The sequence below is a fragment of the Xenopus laevis genome, chromosome 3S, assembly GCF_017654675.1.
Source record: "Xenopus laevis strain J_2021 chromosome 3S, Xenopus_laevis_v10.1, whole genome shotgun sequence".
In the NCBI taxonomy this organism is placed as follows: Eukaryota; Metazoa; Chordata; class Amphibia; order Anura; family Pipidae; genus Xenopus; species Xenopus laevis.
In genome coordinates this window covers 23530266-23552251 of record NC_054376.1, presented here as the reverse complement: position 1 = coordinate 23552251, position 21986 = coordinate 23530266, and the positions used below count along the sequence as shown (strand labels likewise).

The following is a 21986-nucleotide window of genomic DNA, read 5'->3' as shown; positions in this document are numbered from 1 at the left end:
AGCAACCCCAGGGAGGTATTTTTTCCTCTCTTGCTCTCAGTATTTTTTGGAAGTGTATGTGCCTGACAGGAGCTGTTAGTGGATTGCATTAGTGCCGCAGCACTGCTGAGTGAGCCTAAGCGAGTTGCTTTGGGGTGCATTAAACTTACAACAGGTGATTTTGGTTGGAATGAGGGGGAGAGGGATGAGACTCAATTCACAGGGTAATTTATGGGTGTATTTTTCTCAGTTTGGCTTTAGATCAAAATATAAATATCCTGCAGCCTTTAATTTTGTTTAGTAACCCATAAGAATCAGATTATTTATTGCTTCCAATCTCCTGGTGACTGAGCTGTAGATATTTGCTGACTTGTAGTTATTGGTTATCATTCTAAAGTAAGATTGCTGCAGGTTTCTGACTATACTTCCAACTTTGGGGTTAGGTGATCCATGGACAGATGGATGAGTGACTGTGCTACATATGTTCTGTTACCAGGCTTGTTTACAAAAAATGTATGTGTTTTTCATGCAGTGATCTTTGTGACATGGCCTCTACAGCGAGCAACACCAGCAAAGTTGAGAAACCCGTGTCCCTTATTTGGGGTAAGTGGCGTAGATCTATGTGATGTAACAGTAGTGGGAATTCTATCCTGGTTTTATTCAGCTTGGTAAATGGTGCGTGCTTTTAAAGGGGTGGTTCACCTTTACGTTAACTTTCCGTATGTTATAGCATGGCTAATTCTGAGCAATTGGTTGGGTGTTTTTTGTTGTTTTGTTTTTTTTTTTTTTTAAATTTGCATTCTGATGCTTTGCAGTTTTTAAATGGGAGCCACCGACCCCATCTAAAAAGCAAATGCTCTGTAAGGTTACACATTTATTACTTCTAATTTTTATTACCTGTCTTTTCAGGCCCTCTCCTATTAATATTCTAGTCTCTCATATTTAAATCCGTGCACGGTTTCTAAGGTAATTTGGACCCTAGCAACCAGAAAGAATTTTATAAAAGTTTAAAGGGAAAAAAAAACACATCATAAAAAATGAAAACAAATTGTCTCCGCATATCACTCTACATCATACTGAAACAACCCCTTAAACAGTGGGTAAATGTTAGTTTTACTGTACAAGAGTCCTATGGCTATCTGGGTGGTATTTATCCCCCCCCCCCAGTCACAATGGGGCCCAGGTTATCTCTCCTGATCCATGTATTAAAACTCAAATTGAAAACTGTGTGGGGGGAAAAGTTGTAACTTATTTATTTTTTTTTTTTTTGAATTGTTGCCCAAAAAAAAAAAACACAAACGTTTGCATTTTCAAGCGAAAACCAGCATCAAACAGCCCAAAACCTCCTTCAAATCATGAATCATTTTCCAGTTGTAAAAGGGACATCCTGCTATTGACTTCAATAATAAGAAGTAATAAGCTGAAATAACAAATTTGTAGACTGTTGATTTTCGATGGGGTCTGTGACCCCCTATTTAAAAACTGGAAAGAGTCAGAAGAAAAAGGCAAATAACTATAAACTATAAAAAGAAACCATGAAGGCCAATAGAGAAGTCGCTTAGCATTAGCCATTCCATAATCAGGGCCGGAACTAGGGGTAGGCACGTGCCTAGGGTGCAAAGCTGGGAGGGCGCCAGGCATGTACCTCCTCAGTCGCCCACCCCAAGTTCGGTTCCCTTCTCTGCCCGAATTTCTGCATTTTTCTGTTTTTTTGCACTTCTGCGCATGCGAACAATATTGCAAATTTGCGCATGCGCACACGAGCGCAAATTCGCACGTGCTAAACAGTCGCCGGGCCTGCCTAGAGGGCGTGGCCTGGCACTGTCCATAATACACGTAAAGAGATACTAACACTAGAAATTGTTGTTTTTTTTGTTGTTTTTTAAAACATGTATCATAATATTGGCTTTGCATGCTACTTTGCCATAAAGTATTTCCCCCAATGCTTTTACATTACCTGTCTGACTCCCTGTGTTGGGTTTATGAGGAGGCTGCCATATTTGTGCAGCAGGTGTCCATTAGAATCTTTAACTGACATGTTGAGAAGGGACAGTCAGGTTGGCAAAACAGTCAAGTTTAGAAACTTCAACTAACAATTACTTACAAAAACAAACCTCTCCGCAAAAAAACAATCCAGCATGACCTATAGTTAACTTTTACTGTACATTCATATTTAAAAAAAAAAATTCTAGTGTTGGTATCACTTTAAAGTTAACTTAAGGTGAACCACCCATTTAAGTGCCAAATATATGCCACAAATATGTGCTTCAGTATAGGTTTGTAATGGGGTAGAACACTAGGCCAAATCTGTGTTTTCTGGCAAATGCCAGAGGGGCTGCTTAAAGATGATATCTAGATAGATAGTGAGAGAGAGAGACACACATAGCCCATATTTATTGGGATGGTGGGGGTCTGTTTGGGCCTACGTGTACCTGAAATGCCAAGGCCTATTTTTAATCCCAGTCTGGGCCTGGTGAGCAGTAATTGCTTCATGGAAAACTATACCCCCTGAATGTAAAACCCTGCTTCATGTAATAAACCACTTTCATAATAATCCTATTTAGAAGCATGTGTCATTGGGTAATTCTAAATTGTGCACAAACCATACATGTTGGGTCACATGAGCCAATTAACAGACAAGAGTTTTGTCTTTTGCTTCCTCACTTCTTCCTGTTACAGTTAGAGCTGCAGTATTTCTGGTCAGGTGATCTCTGAGGCAGCACAGAGCATATCATAACATGGGGGCTCAAAGGAAAAGATGAGAAAAAGGGCAATATTTACTTAAATAATCTTGCCAAGCTGGAATATATGTTTAATAGTCCACTTAGTAAAATGTAAACTGTTGGTTAAGTATTCATTTTGGGGGTACAGTTTTCCTTTTGAAGTGTTTGTAGCATTGGAGTTCTTTGGTAGACTTGATCTGTTGTTTTCTCTCACCAGGGTGTGAACTGAATGAGCAGAACAAGACATTTGCGTTTAAAATAGAAGACGAGGAAGAAAAATGTGAGCATCAGTTGGCACTGCGCACAGTAAGTGATACTTTGTGACTTGTTACATTTGGCTGTAGTGTCGTGGAATATATTGTGATTATAAGTGGGTTTTTCTCTCTCCTCCCCAGGTATGTCTTGGGGACAAGGCAAAGGATGAGTTCCACATAGTAGAAATAGTTACACAAGAGGAGGGAAAGGAAAAACCAGTTCCGATTGCCAGTCTAAAGCCTTCTATTTTACCCATGGTGAGCTTTCCATCCTCCCTATGTATCCTGTCTGGTGCTTGCTGACTTGGTTGTACGCACAGTTTGAAATCTGTTCTTTCACTCAGAATTCCTTACCTATATACAGAGTTTGTAGAGCTGTTTTTGGTGGGGTGGTCTCTGCCACAAACAGGGGTGCTGAAAGGCAACTCGTAGAACAGGAAGTGCTGGGTATTGAACTGGCATCCTTTACTACCTGTTGCTCTTTGCATTCTCCTAACCATAACCAAGACTCTGCAGTCCAGTCATATTGAGCTGCAAAAGATGTTGCTAAACCAATGTCCTAATCCCAGTGTGTAACTGCTATTGTTGATCTCGCAGGCAACCATGGTGGGCATTGAGCTGACCCCTCCAGTTACTTTCCGGTTAAAAGCTGGTTCCGGCCCAGTGTACATCAGTGGTCAACACGTAGCAAGTAAGTACATTTTATGTGGCCTAGGGTTCTCTGGGTAGTTGCTTTCTGACCTGTTTATGCCTCATGCTTCATTTTTGAATGAGGTCTTAAGCTGTAAATTACACTTTACCCCAAGCTGTAGTGCATAATACTACACTTGCCAGATAGCATGGCTTCAGGAAAGCTGAAATATCTTCTCTGTCCTAGTGGAGGAAGATTACTCATGGGCAGAAGAGGAAGATGAAGGAGAAGAGGAGGAGGAAGAGGAAGAAGATCCAGAATCTCCACCCAAAGCTGTAAAGAGACCTGCAGCCACCAAAAAGGCAGGCCAGGCAAAGGTAGTGCTGGTGTTTATTGTGCAAGACTTTGGACAGCAAGGGACAAAGTGCAAAGGGTGTTTAACTTTACATGGGACACTAGAATTGAGCTATGCCAAACCTACGTTACAAGAGTGTTGCAGCCAATATCTTGTGACAAAATGGCAAAAGCCAATGGATTAGCTGATATATTTTTTTTGTTCTTGTCCTAGAAGAAGAAACTTGACAAAGAGGATGAGTAAGTAAGCCACTCTTAAATGAGAGCATGGGCAATGAATGTGTGAACTGATCTGCTAAAAGGTGGTGCGTGCACATTAAGGGGTTCATGGTTTGGAAGATTGTGTCAACTATTCAGTCCTCCAGAAGTGGGATGAGTGATGTGCTGGCTGAATAAAATGAGGGTAGGATCAAACTTGTCAACTGCTGACAACATGGTCTTCCATGTCCATCTCTTAACTTCTTTCCCTCTGCAGGAGCTCTGAGGAAGACAGTCCAACCAAAAAGGTACGTGTGGGTCTTATGATCACTGAGTCCAGGCTGTCTGCTAAAGCATGAATTTTCCAAGTTATCCCCACTGCTTTTTTATTTTTATTTATTTTTTATTTTTTTTCCCCCTAGGGCAAAGGAGCAGGAAGGGGAAGAAAGCCAGCTGCTAAGAAATGAACCTCTTAGGTGAGAATCTCCCTTGCCTACAGCCTTTAATCCTGTGTTTTTAGGAAATATTACAGCAGGCAGTAACTAATCACCAAAAGAATGAGTCCCTACAACTTGAGATGAAAACTGCTGTTCATATTTGACCTCCAAATTTGTCAGAAAAACCTGCTAGAAGTCCTTATTCCCAATGTGCACTTTTTGTGGCCTGTTTGAGGACTACTACATGACTTGTCACTAGAAATTATTGACTTGGTCCATATGATTTGCATAGGCCCATTTAGAGTGTGGCTAGTTGCTGCTGCATTCTATTCAGGCCACTATATTCAGGGAAAACACAATGCCACAACCAGAGAGGACTGAATGTAGCTATCGACAACAATACAATCATGCTAAACTTAAACCTTGGTCTGTGCAACTACCACCATTGATCTACACCTGCCTGTGGTCTTTCCAAATCCACTACCACTTATAATAAAAAGTGTACCTTTCTGTATAAAGCAGAATCCTAGTTGGACAGGCATGTATAACCTCTAAGCTATAAGCAGTTGATTCCCATGCACTAATGGAAGGTGGCTTTGGAAGTTCTTTCCAGTTTTCTATAAGATGGTCCACTAGCTTGCATTCTATTCCTACATAGAAAGTCTAAATACTAGATTTTTATTGCAACATGTTTTCAACCATCTTCATCTGATTAAACAGCTCCAACCAGTCTGTCTTAAGTAAATATTAAGATAATGTGAAAAAAACAATAACTGCTATTTAAAATATACCTTGTGAAATATGAAGTGTAATTTTCTTATGTCTGGCCCAGTAAAATCCCCCTAAGCCTTTGGCACATGGGCATTTGAGCCACTGCTGCTCTCAAGCAGGTAAGCAGCAGTCGAATCATGCATGTTAAAATAAAACTTCTAATCTTACTGAATGAGAAGAAGCGTTTGAACTTGACCAAACATCTTGTCACTGTACCAGGCAGCAGTGAACATAATGCCCCTGTATCAAAGGCCATACAGCAATTGTCAAATTTTTGTCCATTTAGAGGCATTCCCAGTCTCATGGTCTACCTTTTCTTTCCACAGAGGCTGTGTTCTGTTTCCCTGTTCCTTCTGTGTAATTTGCTTTTGTTTAAATAAATATATAACTTTGTGGCTGCCTTGTGTACAGTTCCTACCTGCATCGCTTAGTTAAAATAAATACTAAGGGAAATGGAAGCATCTGGAGTAGCCATCGGTTGCTTCAGACTCTGCAAGTCCCACACATCAATCAGTTGGTTGGAATGGGAGTCGCATTGCTGTGCAACGTGGCCTTTCTTACAAGGAGTGAGCGGACTGCACAGAACTAGTTGCACTGCATACACAGGGTCTGAATTAACTAGCACTTAGGTGGGTTTCCTGAAGATTTTGGAATGGCATTCTGTCCCCACCATCATTGAAAACCTGTGGGCAGATGTTAAAGGGGTGGCTCGCTTTTGAGTTAACATTTTAGTATTTTATAGAATGGCCAATTCTAAGCAACTTTTCAATTGGTCTTCAGTTCATTGTTTAATTTACCTTCTGACTTTTTCCAGAATCACTCTCTACATCAGTGGTACAGAGGGCTGAATTTTTTCTGGCCTACATAACGAAGGGCTGATAATGGAAGCCAGTGTTGATCGCTCCATGTTTTATAAACCACATCCATGTTACCACATGATCGTGTCCACATTAATTGTGGTAGTGCACCAAAAAGCCAAATGGCTGGTGCTCACTGCAGGGATATCACTTAACACTCATATGTGGGGGAAAAAAAGTGGTCATATTAAGACATACCCTTAAATCCATATGCCTCATCATCCCCTTGGAAAACACAGCACCCCACACATGATTAAACATGTTAGGGGCCCCTAACAATAATTTATTTTCAAATGCTGACAAACCCCCATAACAAATACCAGGCTTATAGGGCACAGAATAGGGCAGAGTATGTCACAACAGGGCACATACAGGGAGCATAAGGAAGGCAGAACAGAGCAGGCGACAGGGAATCCTATCAGGACCACTCTAAGATGTACTACATACAGTGACACAGTGCTGGTGCCCTATTAGCATTTTCTATAAAGTGTGAACATACACACATATATATATATATATATATATATATATATATATATATATATAATATATATTACACAAAAGCCATGAATATCTTGTAAATTATATCCTTATAAACGGTGAGTTCTGATGTCATCAGTTATAAACGGTGAGTTCTGATGTCATTTCTGTCACATGACTCCCTAAAACATGTGTATTATAATAAATAAAGTACCCCCAGTTGCAAAATATGAGGATATTAGAAGTTACCTCAGAGTTCCATGACCTGTATAAAAACACTCGGCCTTCGGCCTCGTGTTTTTATATGGTCATGAAACTCCTCGGTAACATAATATCCTTATATTTTACAAGAGGGGATACTTTATTCACTATATATAGATATATATATAGAGATATATATATATATATATTTATTCAAAACCAGCACCAAGGGTATTTATTTATTTTTTGTTAGAATGTAGCATCTGATATTTGTTCATGCATCTACACAGTCCATGTATTTCAATGGGGAAAAAAGTCAGACATGTTTTGTTGGTCCAACACTATCCTACAAAATCTCCCATGGAGTTTAGCCCAGTGAGTTCAGCTGCTGTTGGAAGTAATGGGCTGCATTAACTCATACATTCCATTGTATTGATACCCCCCAGAAAAGCCACTGCAGGGGATACAAGAAAAAATGGTCATTTGTAAGAGCCCTGTGGCTACTAGGTTAACATAAAGGTTGAGAACAGACAGGACGCTGAAGCAGAGTTACTGCTGGTGTGCAAATTTATTTTCCACACAACATGTTTCGGACAACATATGCCCTTTTTCAAGTGATATATTATATTACTAAATTTTGGTGCCGGGACGGAGCACCAGTAAGACAGCTATAGGACCAGCTATACTCTCCACCGTGTATATATCTACTATTGCTACTAGGTTAACACTTAGCAACCAGAGTTAAAGTTCAGTCTAAAAACGTCTGAAAATAAAACATAACCGTGGGAATTCAAAAGGGGCAATTTAAATTTATTTTAGAGCAATAAGACAAGTTGAGCATTGTGGGTATTAGTATTGAGTGCAGGCTAAGCTTTCTCTTCCAGCTGCAAACAAACCCTCATGCTGTGAGTCCCACAACAGATTTTGGCAGGAGCCAATATCCAGGAATACACAGCAGCCAGAAAGCATGACTGAGTTGGTTAGAGCAGGGAACAGAAGTTCATTATACAAGGAATTTATCTGAGAACGGATCATTGGTTTACTGACTTTTTACTTCAAACAATTGCTCGGAAGGAAATGAGAAGTGATTATACCTGAATAAACTTCTGTTCTACACAGGCACTATTCATTAAACTGTATATTGCCCCTTTAGCTCTGCGGGAGAGTCTTAAAAACGGTTCTGATCTTGTGACAACATTTTAAATCACAGCCATAAAGCATGACAGGACTGCTGCTCTGTGAGATCAAGTGCAGGGCCTTTGGAAGGAACTACAATTCTGTTTTCTCCTACAATAAAATAGCTGTAAATGGCTTCACTGGAGACCAAGAGCACATGGCACCCAAATTGTTAAATGCTGATGCCCTGAATTGCATTGTGCTTCCCTCCGGCTCCTGACAGAGAAAGTCTATTGGCAATGACAGCAAACAGAACAGCACAGTGTTTTCCAGCAGCTGCTGCCTAGAGAGAGTGCTGGGACCTACTGCCTGTCCCACTGGAGCAACAATTATTGCAGTGTTGGAATGAAGAGGCACTTCTGTAACCACAAGCAAGATCTAAGCAAAGGGACCTGCTATCAGCTGTGGCCCTTGGTCCAGCAGATTACAATTCATACAGGCAGTGTGAGGCAAGCTTGCCCTTCCTCTCCTGCTCCTTCATCTGCTGCTCTTTCCTCTGTTAATTTTTAAGTTACCTTGGAGTTTAAGTTAACGGGAGAGTGGAGCAGTGCAAGCCGTGTGTGGCCGTCATCCGGAACCAAGGAGCCCATGCTGCAAGGTATTTACTTGTAGATATTATAAGTAAATAACAGAGCTTTTCTCTGGTCTGTATTTCACTTCGTATGGGGGGTCCTAAGTGTACGTCTCATTTATACAATAGAGCTTTTCCCTGGTCTGTATCTCAGTTTATAGGAGGGATCCCCGGTGTATATCCCATTTATACAATAGGACTTTTCTCTGGTCTGTATCTCAGTTTATAGGAGGGATCCCTGGTGTATATCCCATTTATACAATAGGGCTTTTCTCTGGTCTGTATCTCAGTTTATAGGAGGGATCCCCAGTGTATATCCAATTTATACAATAGGGCTTTTCTCTGGTCTGTATCTCAGTTTATAGGAGGGATGCCCAGTGTATATCCCATTTATGCAATAGGGCTTTTCTCTGGTCTGTATCTCAGTTTATAGGAGGGATCCCCAGTGTATTTCCCATTTATACAATAGGGTTTTTCTCTGGTCTGTATCTCAATTTATAGGAGGGATCCCCAGTGTATATCCATGTATAAAATATACCATTAATACAATAGGGCTTTTCCCTGGTCTGTGTCTCAGTTTATAGGAGGGATCCCCAGTGTATAAGGGAAAATTTAATTACAATACTGTAATACCACCTACCTATATAGCACACCTCCCCCTGTATGCTTTGTCTTTGTGTCCGAGACTGACTCTTTTTTTGGGGGAGAGGGGTGCGGTGTATAGGCTGCCCATAGTAACCAGGAAAGGAAAATTTTGGTAAGTATTGTAGTTAAATTTTCCTCTGGGTCCATAACCAAGCAATCCGAATGGGTGGGTTAAAAAAAAAAAACTATACATATACTTAATCGTCCACATCAAATCAGATTTATCGTTTCTGCCCTGAACATATGTTCAGGGCAGATGGTCACAGGAAGAGAGTTCTCTATGAGTGAATGTTCTGGAACTGAGAGCAGTTTGGAGGGTAATACAATTATTGAAACAACAGCTGCAGGGAACTTCTCTCATGGTGACCCAAAACTTGGGCTGCCACACCTTCATAGTGGTTTATTTGTGAACTTTGTGTTCTCTTGCTTAGGCTTCTGGGTCAATTGACCTCCTCTCCACTGCGATCGTATGGTTTGTCCAGTTATTCTGGACCTTTATTCCGTAAAAGAAGGCCTGCTGCGAAAGGAATGTCTACTCTGAAACACCTCTGTTGATCTCCTGAACTTTCTTTCCTAAGGTAGGAAGACACTCTTCCCACCTGTTACTCTCTTGATGATTCCATCTAGTTTTAGGCCAAAAAGCATTTGCCCCTTAAATGGCAGTTATATAAATTCATCTTAGAGGCCTTGTCCACACTCCATGCCCTTAGCCATAAAGCTCTCCTTGCTGCCACAGACAATGCAATTGCCCTTGAAGATGACCTTACCTTAGTCTACTGAAGACTCCGTGATGAAATCTGTCGCCGGCTTAACTTCTGCTAGTGCGTCAATTATGTCTCTTCTATTAACCCCTTCTTTTTGGGCTGATTCCACATTCTGCAGCCACATCTGCATTGCTCTCGAGACTGATATTAGTGCTAATGCTGGCCTGCAAGTTGCCCCCAATGCTAAATAGGACTTCTTAAGTGATGCCTCCATCTTACTATCCATGGGGTTTAAGAAAGACAACACGTCTTCCACTGGTAGTAAAGTTCTTCTGGACAGTCTTGATACAGCTACATCCACCCTAGGCGGCTTATGTCAGATTTGCTCCTCTTCTACTGGAAACGGATATAATCTTTGTAGCCTTGATGGTACGTTTTTTCCCATTCCTTTACAATCACTTCTTTGATTATTTCATGCAAAGGGAATGTAGCCTTTCTTTTCTCAGAAGTTTAAACGGATTAGAAGATGACTGTTGCACTTGTATCTTCTCTGGTAAATTAAGTTGCGATCTGACTGCCTTTATTAAGGGTTCCACTAGTGATACTTCGAAGGTAGAGAAACTTTCGTCCTCTAATATCTCCTCTTCCTCTGAAACCTCTCTTTCTTCCCATCTTGGAGAACTCCCTCTAGACTCCTGTCTTGGGCTCTGCACCATTTCTTCTCTGGATCTTTTAGCTGACCTAAGTCCTTCTGTTACCGCCTCCTTTATCCAGCGCATAACATCTGCTGTATCTGCTGCTGCATCAGCCAACAACCTTCTTGTGCATCTCTGACACAACTTTGAATGTTTCATTGCTGGACTATCACATGCCACACAATTTTTATGTTTCTCCTTGCTGGTCCTCTTTCTAGGGAGGGACACACTGTGGAGAAAACAAATTATTTTAGCACTCTTTTGTCTGCCTAACAACACTACAAACTTAACGTAATGTGGCTCACCTCCTATTTTCATTTGCAGCATTTTCTGGGCTACTTGACACTTTATCTTCCATATCTGCCTAACATAAACAGCAGCAACCTCTGTGATAATCCAAAAGAAAAACACAGGATAAAAACCCTTCAATAAAGGCTAGTAAACTTACTGCTCGCAAAGAAGAAAAATCCTCCATTGATTTTGGCGCCAGAAGAAAAGTCGCCCTGTTAGTTTGTGGGACAAAGGCTAAAGTCCATGAATTCACAACAGTCTCTCCCTGTGTATCTCTCCCTCTCCCTCTTGCACTCTCTCTGGTATTAGCTGACTGCAAACCTTCCATCCAAACCACTTGAAACGCTGGGTTGTGTTTGTGGCATCATCACTCTCTCATATTCTTTTAGATATTCTGTTAGATTATGTTAGACATATTACAGTTACGGTATTCTTCTACATCAGTGCTGTCCAATTTATATGGTGCAGAGGGAAGGAATTTTTCTAATCTACATGGTGGAGGCCAGTCTTAGCCACTCCCTGTTTTTTGACCACACCCACTTTAAACCACACTCATGTTACCGCAAGACCATGTCCATATTAATAGCACACCAAAAAAACAGATGGTTGGTGCTCACTGCAGGGATCAGGGCCGGGAACTAGGGGTAGGCAGAGTAGGCGGCTGTCTATGATGCCATCATTGAGGGGCGCACTTTTAATGGGGGTTTTTGGGTTTTTTAAAAAAAAATTCAAGCGTTTATTTAATAATTTGTTTCCGTAAACATGGTCACTCAGTTGGGTGAAATCCCCCTCCTTCACCTTCTCCCTCTTGCCAGCAAGTAATAGCTCCTTCTGTGCGGTGCGGCAGTGCGGCAGTGCAGTGTGAAGTGCGTATACGCGTCAATGACCTCACTGATGCGGTTGGGTGGCAGAGAGAGAGAGGCAGAGAGCTGGGGGCCTGCTTGGTGTGGCTCGCGCTTGCTGCTCTCAGCCTTGCACAGTTGCACTGAACTGAAGACATTCTTTCTATTACTGTAAAGTGTGAAGCTTCCTGCTGGTACAGCCAGGTACAGATTTGGGCCGTGGGCCATTTGTTTGCTGTTGCTGCTGGGAACTGGCACAGGTACATAAATACTTGCGGGGAATATGATGTGATCAGATTTATTTTTGGCTGCTGCTGACACAGGTAAAGATTGGGGGCAATATGATGGCTGCAGGAGGGCTGTATGATGGATGGCTGCTGAGCTTGCTGGTACAGGTATGGGGGGGCAGTATAATGAATGGCTACTGGCACAGGTATGGGGGGCAGGATGATGGATGGCTGCTGGGCTTGTTGGTACAGGTACAGGGGGCAGTAATATAAATGAAAAAGTGTTGTACATTTTCTTGCTTTCTTTATTTAAAAACCATCATGGTAAGGAGGGAAATGGTAATGCAGGACAGGGGGCGCTGATTGAAACTCTTGCCTAGGGTGCCAAACTACCTTGCCCCTGCACCGGCAGGGATGCCACACATATTTGAAAAAAATTGTCATATTAAGACATACCCTTAAATCCATATGCCTCCTCCTCCCCTGTGTATAATACAGTACCCAATTAGCATTTTGAATACAGTGTGAACAGGTGAACAATGTGGGCAGTTTCAGTCTGGGTCTCAGGTGTGAACAGTACAGGGTTTTAGGATATAAACAATAGAGGTGTCACATATGTGAACAATGGAGGAGGATCACAGGTGTGAACAATACAGGGGATTAGTTTGAAAATGGATCTCTACAATGCAGGGGCCAGTTAATCTCTGTAGTGATACCTTTGTAAATTTTACAAATGGTAAACAGACACAGCAGGCAGACTTTGATGTGGAGGGCCACATAAAGGGGGGGGGGGTCAGTTTGACAGCCCTGTTCTACATTAATCTAAATGTCTCTAAAACTAAATTTTGTTGGACATTGTTCTTAGAGGAACTTGATTATATATGAGGCATTCTAACACCAGTGGCAGAAGAGAACAGCACAAACTGAACAAGGCCTCAGGCTAATTTACTGTAATTCAAAACAACCTGTGTTCTATACAGATACACATCTTATCACAGACACAGACCTAAAGTCCATGCTTTTCTACTTGTGGCTGCAACAGCCTGTGCCATTACGAGACTCCTGCAAGCTATAGTACAGTAACAGCTCATTTGCCACTACACTACAGTATAGAAGAAACAGACCCTTTTTTCTATAACCATAAAATGAATATGCTGTGGGCCCATAACATCACACTATGGCATTTCTTGCCACATTTCCATATTATTATGAGTACAACTGAGTATGAGTTAATGTTGGGTGCTCACATCCCATGCTTTTGTACATAAACCCTTAATAATATAGACCTGTGTAGGGGGAAAAAGGGGATAAAGGGGACTGTCCTAGGCCAGAGCCATTAGACCCTGGGCCCATGGGAACCTCTGGTATTTAAAGGGGTTGTTCACCTTCCTAACACTTTTAATATTGTTCAACATAAACAAAGACTTTTTTCAATTGCTTTCTAGCTCTTATTTTTTTACCATTTCCCCAAAATTTAAGTTAAAAAGTGAATGTCTCTAGCGTCTCAATCAGGCCGCTCTCCAGATTCTGAACTGTTACAGGGCCCTGTTATTTGCTGCATTTAGTTGATACAGTTAGTTGATACATTTTTCAGCAGTATCTGTGGAATATTAGCAACTATTGTATCAATTCTAAAAGCTGCCTTTAATGAAACTCAGCGATTCTGCTCAAAGATAACAAACATATCAACTAAATGTATTAATTTAGAAAAAGGGTCAGTAACATCAAAAAATTTAATTGTTTTAAAGTAATAACATGCAGTGTTGCCCTGCACTAGTAAAACTGCTTCAGAAACACTACTATTGTTTATATAAATAAGCTGCTGTGTAGCAATGGGGGCAGCCATTAAAAGGAGAAAGGCACAGGTTACACAGCAGATAAGCTCTGTAGAACATAATGGTGTTATCTGTTATCCGCTATTTAACCTGTGCCATATAGCCTTTTTTCAATTCCCGCCATTGCTACACAGCAGTTTGTTTATATAAACTATAGTAGTGTTTCTGAAGCAAATACACCAGTTTTACCAGTGCAGGGCAATAGTACATGATATTTTCATTACTTTAAAATTCATTTTTTGGTGTTACTGGTCCTTTAAAGAGTCGGTGACCCCCCCCCACTTTAGAAGAATTTTGAAAATTAAACTTTACTCTTCACTATTACAAAAATAAAGAGAAAATAGAAATTAACGTCTGGTGAAATTAAAAGTCTGGTGAAGTATCTGAAACCAACTGAACTGAAGTGTTTGAAGGTGAACAACCCCTTTAAAGGGGTAGTTCACCTTTAGATTAACTTTTAGTATGTTATAGAATGGCCTATTCTAAGCAACTTTTGAATTGGTCTTCATTATCTATTTTTTATCGTTTTTAAATGATTTGCCTTCTTCTTTCCAGCTTACATTGGGGTCACTGACCCCATCCAACAAACAAATGCTCTGTAAGGTTACAAATGTATTGTTATTGCTACTTTTTATTACTCATCTTTCTATTCAGGCCTCTCCTATTCATATTCCAGTCTCTTATTCAAATCAATGCATGGAGGCTAGATTAATTTGGACCCTAGCAACCAGACTGCTGAAATTGCAAACTAAAGAGCTGCTGAATAAAAAGCTAAATAACTCAAAAACCACAAATAATAAGAAATGAAAACCAAGTGCAAATTGTCTCAGAATATCACTCTCTACATTATACTAAAAGTTAACTCAAAGGTGAACAACCCCTTTAAGCAAGCCAAACTAGCTCTGCAACTGCTAGAAGCTTTTAACGCTCTGCAAGTGTGCACAGGTTCAATATAGAAGGTTTATATTGTGTTACATTTCTTTGTAGGCAGGCCCCATTCAAAATGTATTGATGGATAATAATAATCTGCGGGCTGGTATTGATCAGTAACTGGTGAGGGAAGACTAAATCATATTCTGTAGTAGATGATGCTCTGCAAAGGGTGAGGGACTGGTGTGGAAAGGATTTATGCTCTACAAGGATGGCAAGAGGCAGTTATGGCAGAGCTGAACATGAGGCACTGAATATATATCCTATATTAAAGGCCTGAAAATGTAACAGCTTCAATGGCCTTCTGATGATCTTCAGGTAAGATGTAGGCTATTCATGCTACTGAGACAGGTAGGAGAGCAGGCAAGGAGAAGGAATGCTGTGCAAGTGGTTAGCGATCAGGGCACACGAATAAGATAGGGGATGCCGCTCTGCAGGTAGCAGACAAGTAGAAAGATGCTCTGCAAGTGACTGGTGGAGTTGTGCAGGAAGCCAGGGAGGAATGCGATGGGTGGATGCAGGCAGGGAGGGGATGATGATGCTGCTGTGCAGGGAGGGAGGATGCTGAGGATTAGGGGTTGCTATGGCGACGGGAGGCAGGAGCAGCAGCTGATGCTGACACTGACAGTCCTGCACGGAATCCCACGGTATTAAACGGGGAATGCGGGGGAGGGGCTCAACGGGTGGGGTGGGGGTAGGTGCTGGGGGAAACCGGGAGTTGCAGCTTGTGTGAAGGGGAAAGGGGCAAAGGGGTGGCGGAATTGTGGCTGCTTATTGTGACTGCGTAACAGGGAGCTGGGCCTGCTCATTGTGTAGGTGTATGAGGATGTTGATGATGATGATGATGGAGGTGTGTGAGAAGCATGGGGAGGAGAAGATGTGCTGCTACTGTCTGTCAGCCTGTATGTATGAGTCTTTATTATATCGCACTCTATTCCCTCTGCTGCATTCTCTGCCTCACTAACTAATGGACTGCCTGATACTCTAACATTGTCTGTCTCTTTTATACACGTCATGTCTGTATAATCTGTGTGTTTCATTACAAGGTGCTGTGGAGGAACATTTATTGTGGTGTATAAAGAGTAGCCCCTGCTTTGCACACATCTAAGAGACCCACGGGGTGGAATAAAACAAAAGAAAAGCAGCATATGACAGTAGCAGGGGGGCCGCACGGAATTACTTCTTTGTGCAGGTTTCCACGTGAGAATGGAATGGAACATGTGCCCAGTGTATGCGGCAGTCATGTGACATGTGTGTGTGTAGGTGTGACTGCAAGAGGGCAGGTGATGTGTTGCCTAGGTAACCTACAGTCTTGTGGGTGAACATGTGAAACTGCAGATCATTACAGATAATATATATAACAGGGGGCGCAGGTGAGAGCGATGAGGGGGCAACCAGAAAATTACATTTCCCCCCAAGCCAGAGAAGATGACAGGTTCTCAGGAATAGATAGAGTGCAAATCAGTGGCGCTAGTAATTATCATGTGTCAGAGAGACTGATATTTATAAGCTGGTAGGGAATAGGGAGGTGACAGGAGCATTAAACCGATTAAATGAATGCCTGACATGTGGAGCTATGTCCATATAGAGTGATATGTACCCAACAGCACACTGTACAGACATGGGCAATGGGCAATATGGCCATTTCCAGATGTTGTTGAACTATAACTTCTATTGACTTCCCAACTCACCTGTGCTGAAGGCTGGGCCCGGCTTCCATAGTGTGCACTGTAATTATGAAATAATACAATGGGGGGATTGTAGTGGCAACAACAGCTGTAGGGCTGCAGTCTCTGACATAATCATGACATTGTAATGTACAGTATTTTATTGTTCTCAAACCATGTATGCGCTGCTTTATTATTCACATGTCAGCCTCACTGTGCTTTTCAGTCAACGTGCCCTGTATTATTATTTTAAATATTTAAAGGGGTTGTTCACCTTTCACTTAACTTTTATGACGTAGTAAGTGATATTCAGAGACAATTTGCAATCATGTTTCACTTTTTTATTATTAATTGTGGTTTTTAAATTCGATTTTAGCTCAGCAGCTCTCCAGTTTGCAGTTTCAGCTATCTGGTTGCTAGGGTCCAAATTGCCCTAACAACCATGCATTGATTTGAATAAGGGACTGGGAAATGAATAGGAGTGGCCCTGAATTGAAAGATGAGTAATAAAAAGTAGCAATAATTATTGATTAATACTTATAGCAACCAATCAGATCTTTGTTTTCTGTATTTTTACTGTAATAAAGATAATTATTGGGTAATATCTATAGCAACCAATCAGACTTTTGTTTTCTGTAGTCTTACGGTAATGAGGCCAATTAGTGATTATTTGCAACTGATTTATGCACTAAAGTAAAGTTACATCAGGGTTGTAAATACCCCCATGCCATGCAGAAAACATTAAATAAATATATGTTCTGTGCCCTGTATAAAGCAGTGTGGCTTGTGGATCTGCACCCCAAAATGGCTTTCTGCTAATTAAAAAAGTACTTTTCTAATATGCATACATTTATAGTCTGTTTGTAGTCTCTGCACATCTGGTCCTGACCCCTGAAACAGTGTAGAATAAGTCAGAGGATTAACAGACCTACAGGAGAACTGACTTCTGATACATTGATTTAGAAGTCAGAAACAGACATTTGCAAATACCTGTTTATAGGAGTGAAGGTATATTGGAAAGCTGTTTAGAATGATTACATTTTCTTTCCTTATGCAACAAAAAAAACATTTTTGGGGTAAACTTCCCCTTTCACATGAGAGAACCCAATGGCATGGCTTCAAATACCCTTATAGTTCCAGCAGTACTGTTATACTTCTGCATACCCAATTGCACCCTTAGTAGGCCATGCACTGCCTGAGTATTCTTCCTGCCGGAGCAGTGATATTTTGCATGGAGTGAGGTCACATGTTCCTTTTGCATTTACTACAAGGTGCTTCTCTTGTTGTGTAAGGTATTTAAGCCTGTCTGTTCCTATACACGTGTGAAACAGAGAGTGAGGAAAGTTAAAAGTCTTGACCTGACACTTTGCAGCTTTGGGCTGGACAGGAAAGTCCTCTCCCTATACTGGAATGTACTGCTCCTCATTCGTGGCTCCAGCTGAGATACACATCACACTCATCATCCCAGTCACTGGCTCACTGCTTATTTCTCTCTATGTATTATTCCACTATTTTCTCTTCTTTTACTCTCTGCACTTGTTACTCTCTCCTTTCTCCCATATCCATTCTGCTTTTCTTTCCCTAACTGCCAGCCTTCTTACCATGCTCTTGGGCCTGTCTCCTACACCAGACTTTTGAGGTCTATTCTGCACTTATCCAATCCATGAGATGAGCTAATATCCCTTTATATGTTTCCCTTGGTGGTAACACCACTTGCTCAGGCTCTTCGTTTTATCAGCTTTTTTAGCTTGGCCCCTCTCCCTCCCTTCCCCTATCATCTTACCTTTCTCCCATTCTGTATTTTTCCTCTAAAGTACATCTCACAGACAAGACCCCCCCCCAACGCCTTATTCTTCTGCTTTTCCCATCCATTTCTTTTTTTTTCATCTGCCTCTTCTCTTTCACTATTCCAAACTGTCTCCTTTTCTGAGTGACTTCTTGCAGTTTATGAACCTTCCCTGTACCTCTAATTACCCATTTTTCCCCTCCTCCCAGATTATGCTCCCATTCTGACCTCTTTTCTAACTTGTTTTCTTAATTCCTTCCCTTTTTTTCCATCTTTCATTCTTCTTTTTAATTATTTCCACATGTAGAATTTATTTCCTTCCATCCTGATATCTATCACTCACTTTCTCCTCTCTTCTATTAAAAAGGGATCCTTTGTGGCTTTCATGAATTGCCGTTGCTAGTCAGGCCAGTATTTTTCATAGAGTTGCTCCTGTGTGCAGGGAGGGGCAGTGTGGCAGAGCAACTGACTGAATAATCCCATTCCAGCAGCAAAGCAGCAGCAGCACATGTAGAGGGGCACAGCAGCTTCCCAAGAGCCCACCCAAACTGCCTGAGGTGTTTTACCCCAGTGTGGGTGTTTGTCTAATGTAACCAGAAAGCGAGGAATCCACTCCGCAGGACTGAGGTGCAGGGGCAAGTTTATGTGTACAGTATGTGTTGGGGGCAGTGCACATGGTGACTGTATATTTTGGGTCCTGTGTGGGCATGTGAGTGTGTGTATGTGGGTTTTGTACTAGTTGAGTCTTTTGGAATGGGGCACAGCAGAGGAACAGAAGAGATGTAAGGAGGCAGCTGTGTGTGTGGGTTGAGAGAACAGCCGAGAGAATTATTGATCTCATGGCACAGCACAGAGTGTATCTGTTTGGGCTTTACAGTAAAGCGCAGAAAGGGGTGAAGTATTTGATGAGTAAAAGCACATAAGCAATTAAGGGTGAGATTTGGGGGGAATGGTTATTGGCTACTTTGGATAACTCCAGAGAGAGGATGAAGAGTGATATTAGGGTTATGCACTTATGTATTGTACTAAATATTCTTGGAAATATATTTGGTTGATTGTATTAGCAATATGTGACAGATCAATTGCTGGCCATATAAATAAGTACCTAAAGTCCAAAAACCATTCTATAAAAACAAGAGAACGCACTGCACTGTGGAGACAGCAGGTGGCAGACAGTGGACTGACAGAGTAATGTGGGTGCTATAGAGGAACAGAAAAGATGTCTATGAAGAGGCCAAGTTATTGTAGAATTGGGGAAAGGTACGAACTGGAGGAAGCGTCAGAGCATTATATTAGATGTATAGCCCCTTATGGTTGCTGACTCTTCAATTGAAATGTACCGGGCTGTTGTTGTTGTAGTACAACTTCAGGGATGGTGGGACGTGTAGTTCAGTGACAGTTTGGAATCCCCGCTGTACCAGGATATGGAGATAGTGGGATGTCCCTGTGCATAGTTGTTTTTATCTTGTTTTTCTCCCCTGTCCTTGGAACATATGACCTCATTACACATGTTATTGACAACTAGTTTCCTTAGCCACACGCTTTTATGTCACTGAAGGGGGTAACCTGCTGTATTTCTACATAAACTTCAGCATAGCACAACTACATGTCCCTGGGCCCCTACAGCAAATTCATTTTAGGGCCCCCCAACATATCCAGAGGTTGTCCTGTTTTACCAGTATATATTGAAATTGCTCATTAATAAAGGTCTCATAAGGCCCCTATACCTCATTGGCCCCCCTGCAGCCACAGGGTCTGCTTCCTCTGTAGTTACTCAATGTAAAGCACCTGCAGAGTTTCAGTTTATCCACAAAGCATTGGCCTATTAATCTCTCCCCTGGCGACATAACTCATTTAACCCGTTGCTTGAGCTTGATCCATCTCTCCCTTAGCAGCCCCCGCCTCTTGCAGGAGATATGGACCCGCCATTGGTTTTCCACTTCACATGTCAAAGATGGGCCGGGTTGATTGTTGCCGTGGAGATGTGCCGAGCTGGGTGGGGTGCAACTGCTTGTGTGTGGTGATAAGGGAAGCATACAGTCAATATGCCCACGTGTCAGACATTAATTCTCATAGACATATTTATCCTGTTTTTATAATCACACCTCCCTTGCTGTGCTTATTAGTTTTCAGTTAGAAAATGAACCCATATGTTTGATTTTGCCTCTAATGTATGTGCCGGTCTCCAAACCGTGACCACTCTGTTTCCATTTTCACAGTATCTCTCCCCTTCTATTGCTTATCTCTCCCTCCCACAGGCGCTGCAGTCAGTATAGGCCATTAGGAAGCTGCGTCTGTATCTTGCACCTTCCCAGCTCCCGGACAGGAACCAGCGGGGACCCAGGAAGTGGGTGCTGTGTAGGAACAGGGAGAAAGGTGGGAGTGAAAGGAATCTGGAGGTCACACAGATACAGGTGGTACCCTACCTATGCCTCTTACTCTTTGCTTCCTCTCCTTGCTATGTTTTTCTTATTGAAGCCATTGTCTCTCTGCTTGTTACTTTGAATATTCATTTTGCCAGTGTTATATATTCCCTGCAAATTGTGTAATATTCATTATAGTGCATAGTGCTGTATTCTTTTGTTTGCCCAAAGCCACTGTTAACCTGTATTTGTTGTAACATGCTTTTTTATTGATCTGGGCTGTTTTGTTTCATGGGGCACACATAAGTCTCTGTGCAGAGACCTTTGTGTGCCCCATGAATAAAGTACTACCTGCATCTGGCAGCACTGTATTCACGAGGATCACACAAAAGGATTGCACACTCAAATGAAGAAAAAAACTAGGTGTCATTACAAGGGTCAAGTATGCGGGTCCTCAGTAAATCGTTGGCTTGTGACGTCATGAGGGGCAAGGGGAGACTTGCAAGTGTTCCTCCTAACTTTATTTATTATTATACAGGTGCACACAGCATCGGACTGGGGGGTCTGGGCCCACTGGCTGCCACATCAGGTGCCCACACCCCCTTAGCCATCCCACAAATCCCCCTGTGTCTCCCCTCCCCCTGCCAGTGTGTACCTAAGCACAGACAACACAGGCAAAAATATGGGATCATTTTCTATATTGCTGTATACAACAAGGGGGCAGCCATGTCTAATAGATTATTCACTACATTCTTATATCACTGACTCTGGGCTCTCTAGTGCAAATTAAATTGTGTTAATGAATTTCATAAATCTCTTTTTATGTATAGACACCTGGAAAAACACCTATAACAACTCCCACTAATTGCAAACTTATAGATATGTCTGGTTCCTTATGAAGAACAGCCTAACAGAATGTTTGGCTGAACTTTGTCAACAAATGTCAACCAAAACCCAATTTATAAACATACTTTAGCTGTGTGTGATTGGAAATTACTTGGTGGAGTGTGCTTTTGGCAAAGGGTATGGGTGATCCTCACACTGTGTCTTCTTGTCATTGGTCAGATAAGCATCTAATCGTACAAGACTTTTGCCAAGCTTGGAAGAACCCGGGATGCACAGCAATACCTGGACTGGTGAGATATGCAGGGATTAGTGTTCAACATATACGTTTCTTTTAAAAAGCTCAAATATCAGGTATTGCACGAGTTCCCAATATTTGGGTATTTTTTATTTTGTCTGTGACTACATGAATAGATGAGTTTTCACTGTAAAGTAATTCTGCATTTATAACATTTGTTTCTTTACTTTAAATAACCTTGCACATAGTACAACACTGGCTGCTGAATTGACTTGTGATTCAAGAAGC

At 41.6% G+C, this 21986-nt stretch overlaps 2 protein-coding genes across 9 annotated transcripts in view; both read left to right on the top strand.

Annotated features, from left to right (window-relative positions):
- Positions 1 to 5740, top strand: npm2.S (nucleophosmin/nucleoplasmin 2 S homeolog). 2 transcript variants are annotated; one of them, XM_018255051.2, is made up of 10 exons: positions 1 to 154; positions 512 to 582; positions 2920 to 3008; positions 3098 to 3214; positions 3554 to 3647; positions 3834 to 3964; positions 4159 to 4181; positions 4417 to 4447; positions 4562 to 4615; positions 5674 to 5740. In XM_018255051.2, exons 2-9 carry the CDS (start codon positions 525 to 527, stop codon positions 4604 to 4606), a joined length of 588 nt encoding a protein of 195 aa, XP_018110540.1. In that variant the 5' UTR covers positions 1 to 154; positions 512 to 524; the 3' UTR covers positions 4607 to 4615; positions 5674 to 5740. The 2 variants fall into 2 exon arrangements, with proteins under 2 accessions (XP_018110540.1, XP_018110539.1); XM_018255050.2 differs by having other exon boundaries at positions 4156 to 4181.
- Positions 5741 to 8559: 2819 nt separating this feature from the next.
- Positions 8560 to 21986, top strand: part of dmtn.S (dematin actin binding protein S homeolog) — a 33097-nt gene continuing 19670 nt past the window's right edge. For 3 of the 7 annotated variants that reach the window (XM_041587673.1, XM_041587672.1, XM_018254341.2), the window contains exons 1-3: positions 15348 to 15448; positions 20513 to 20668; positions 21683 to 21753. The gene's annotated coding sequence lies outside the window, so the exon portion shown is untranslated. 7 annotated transcript variants of the gene reach the window in all.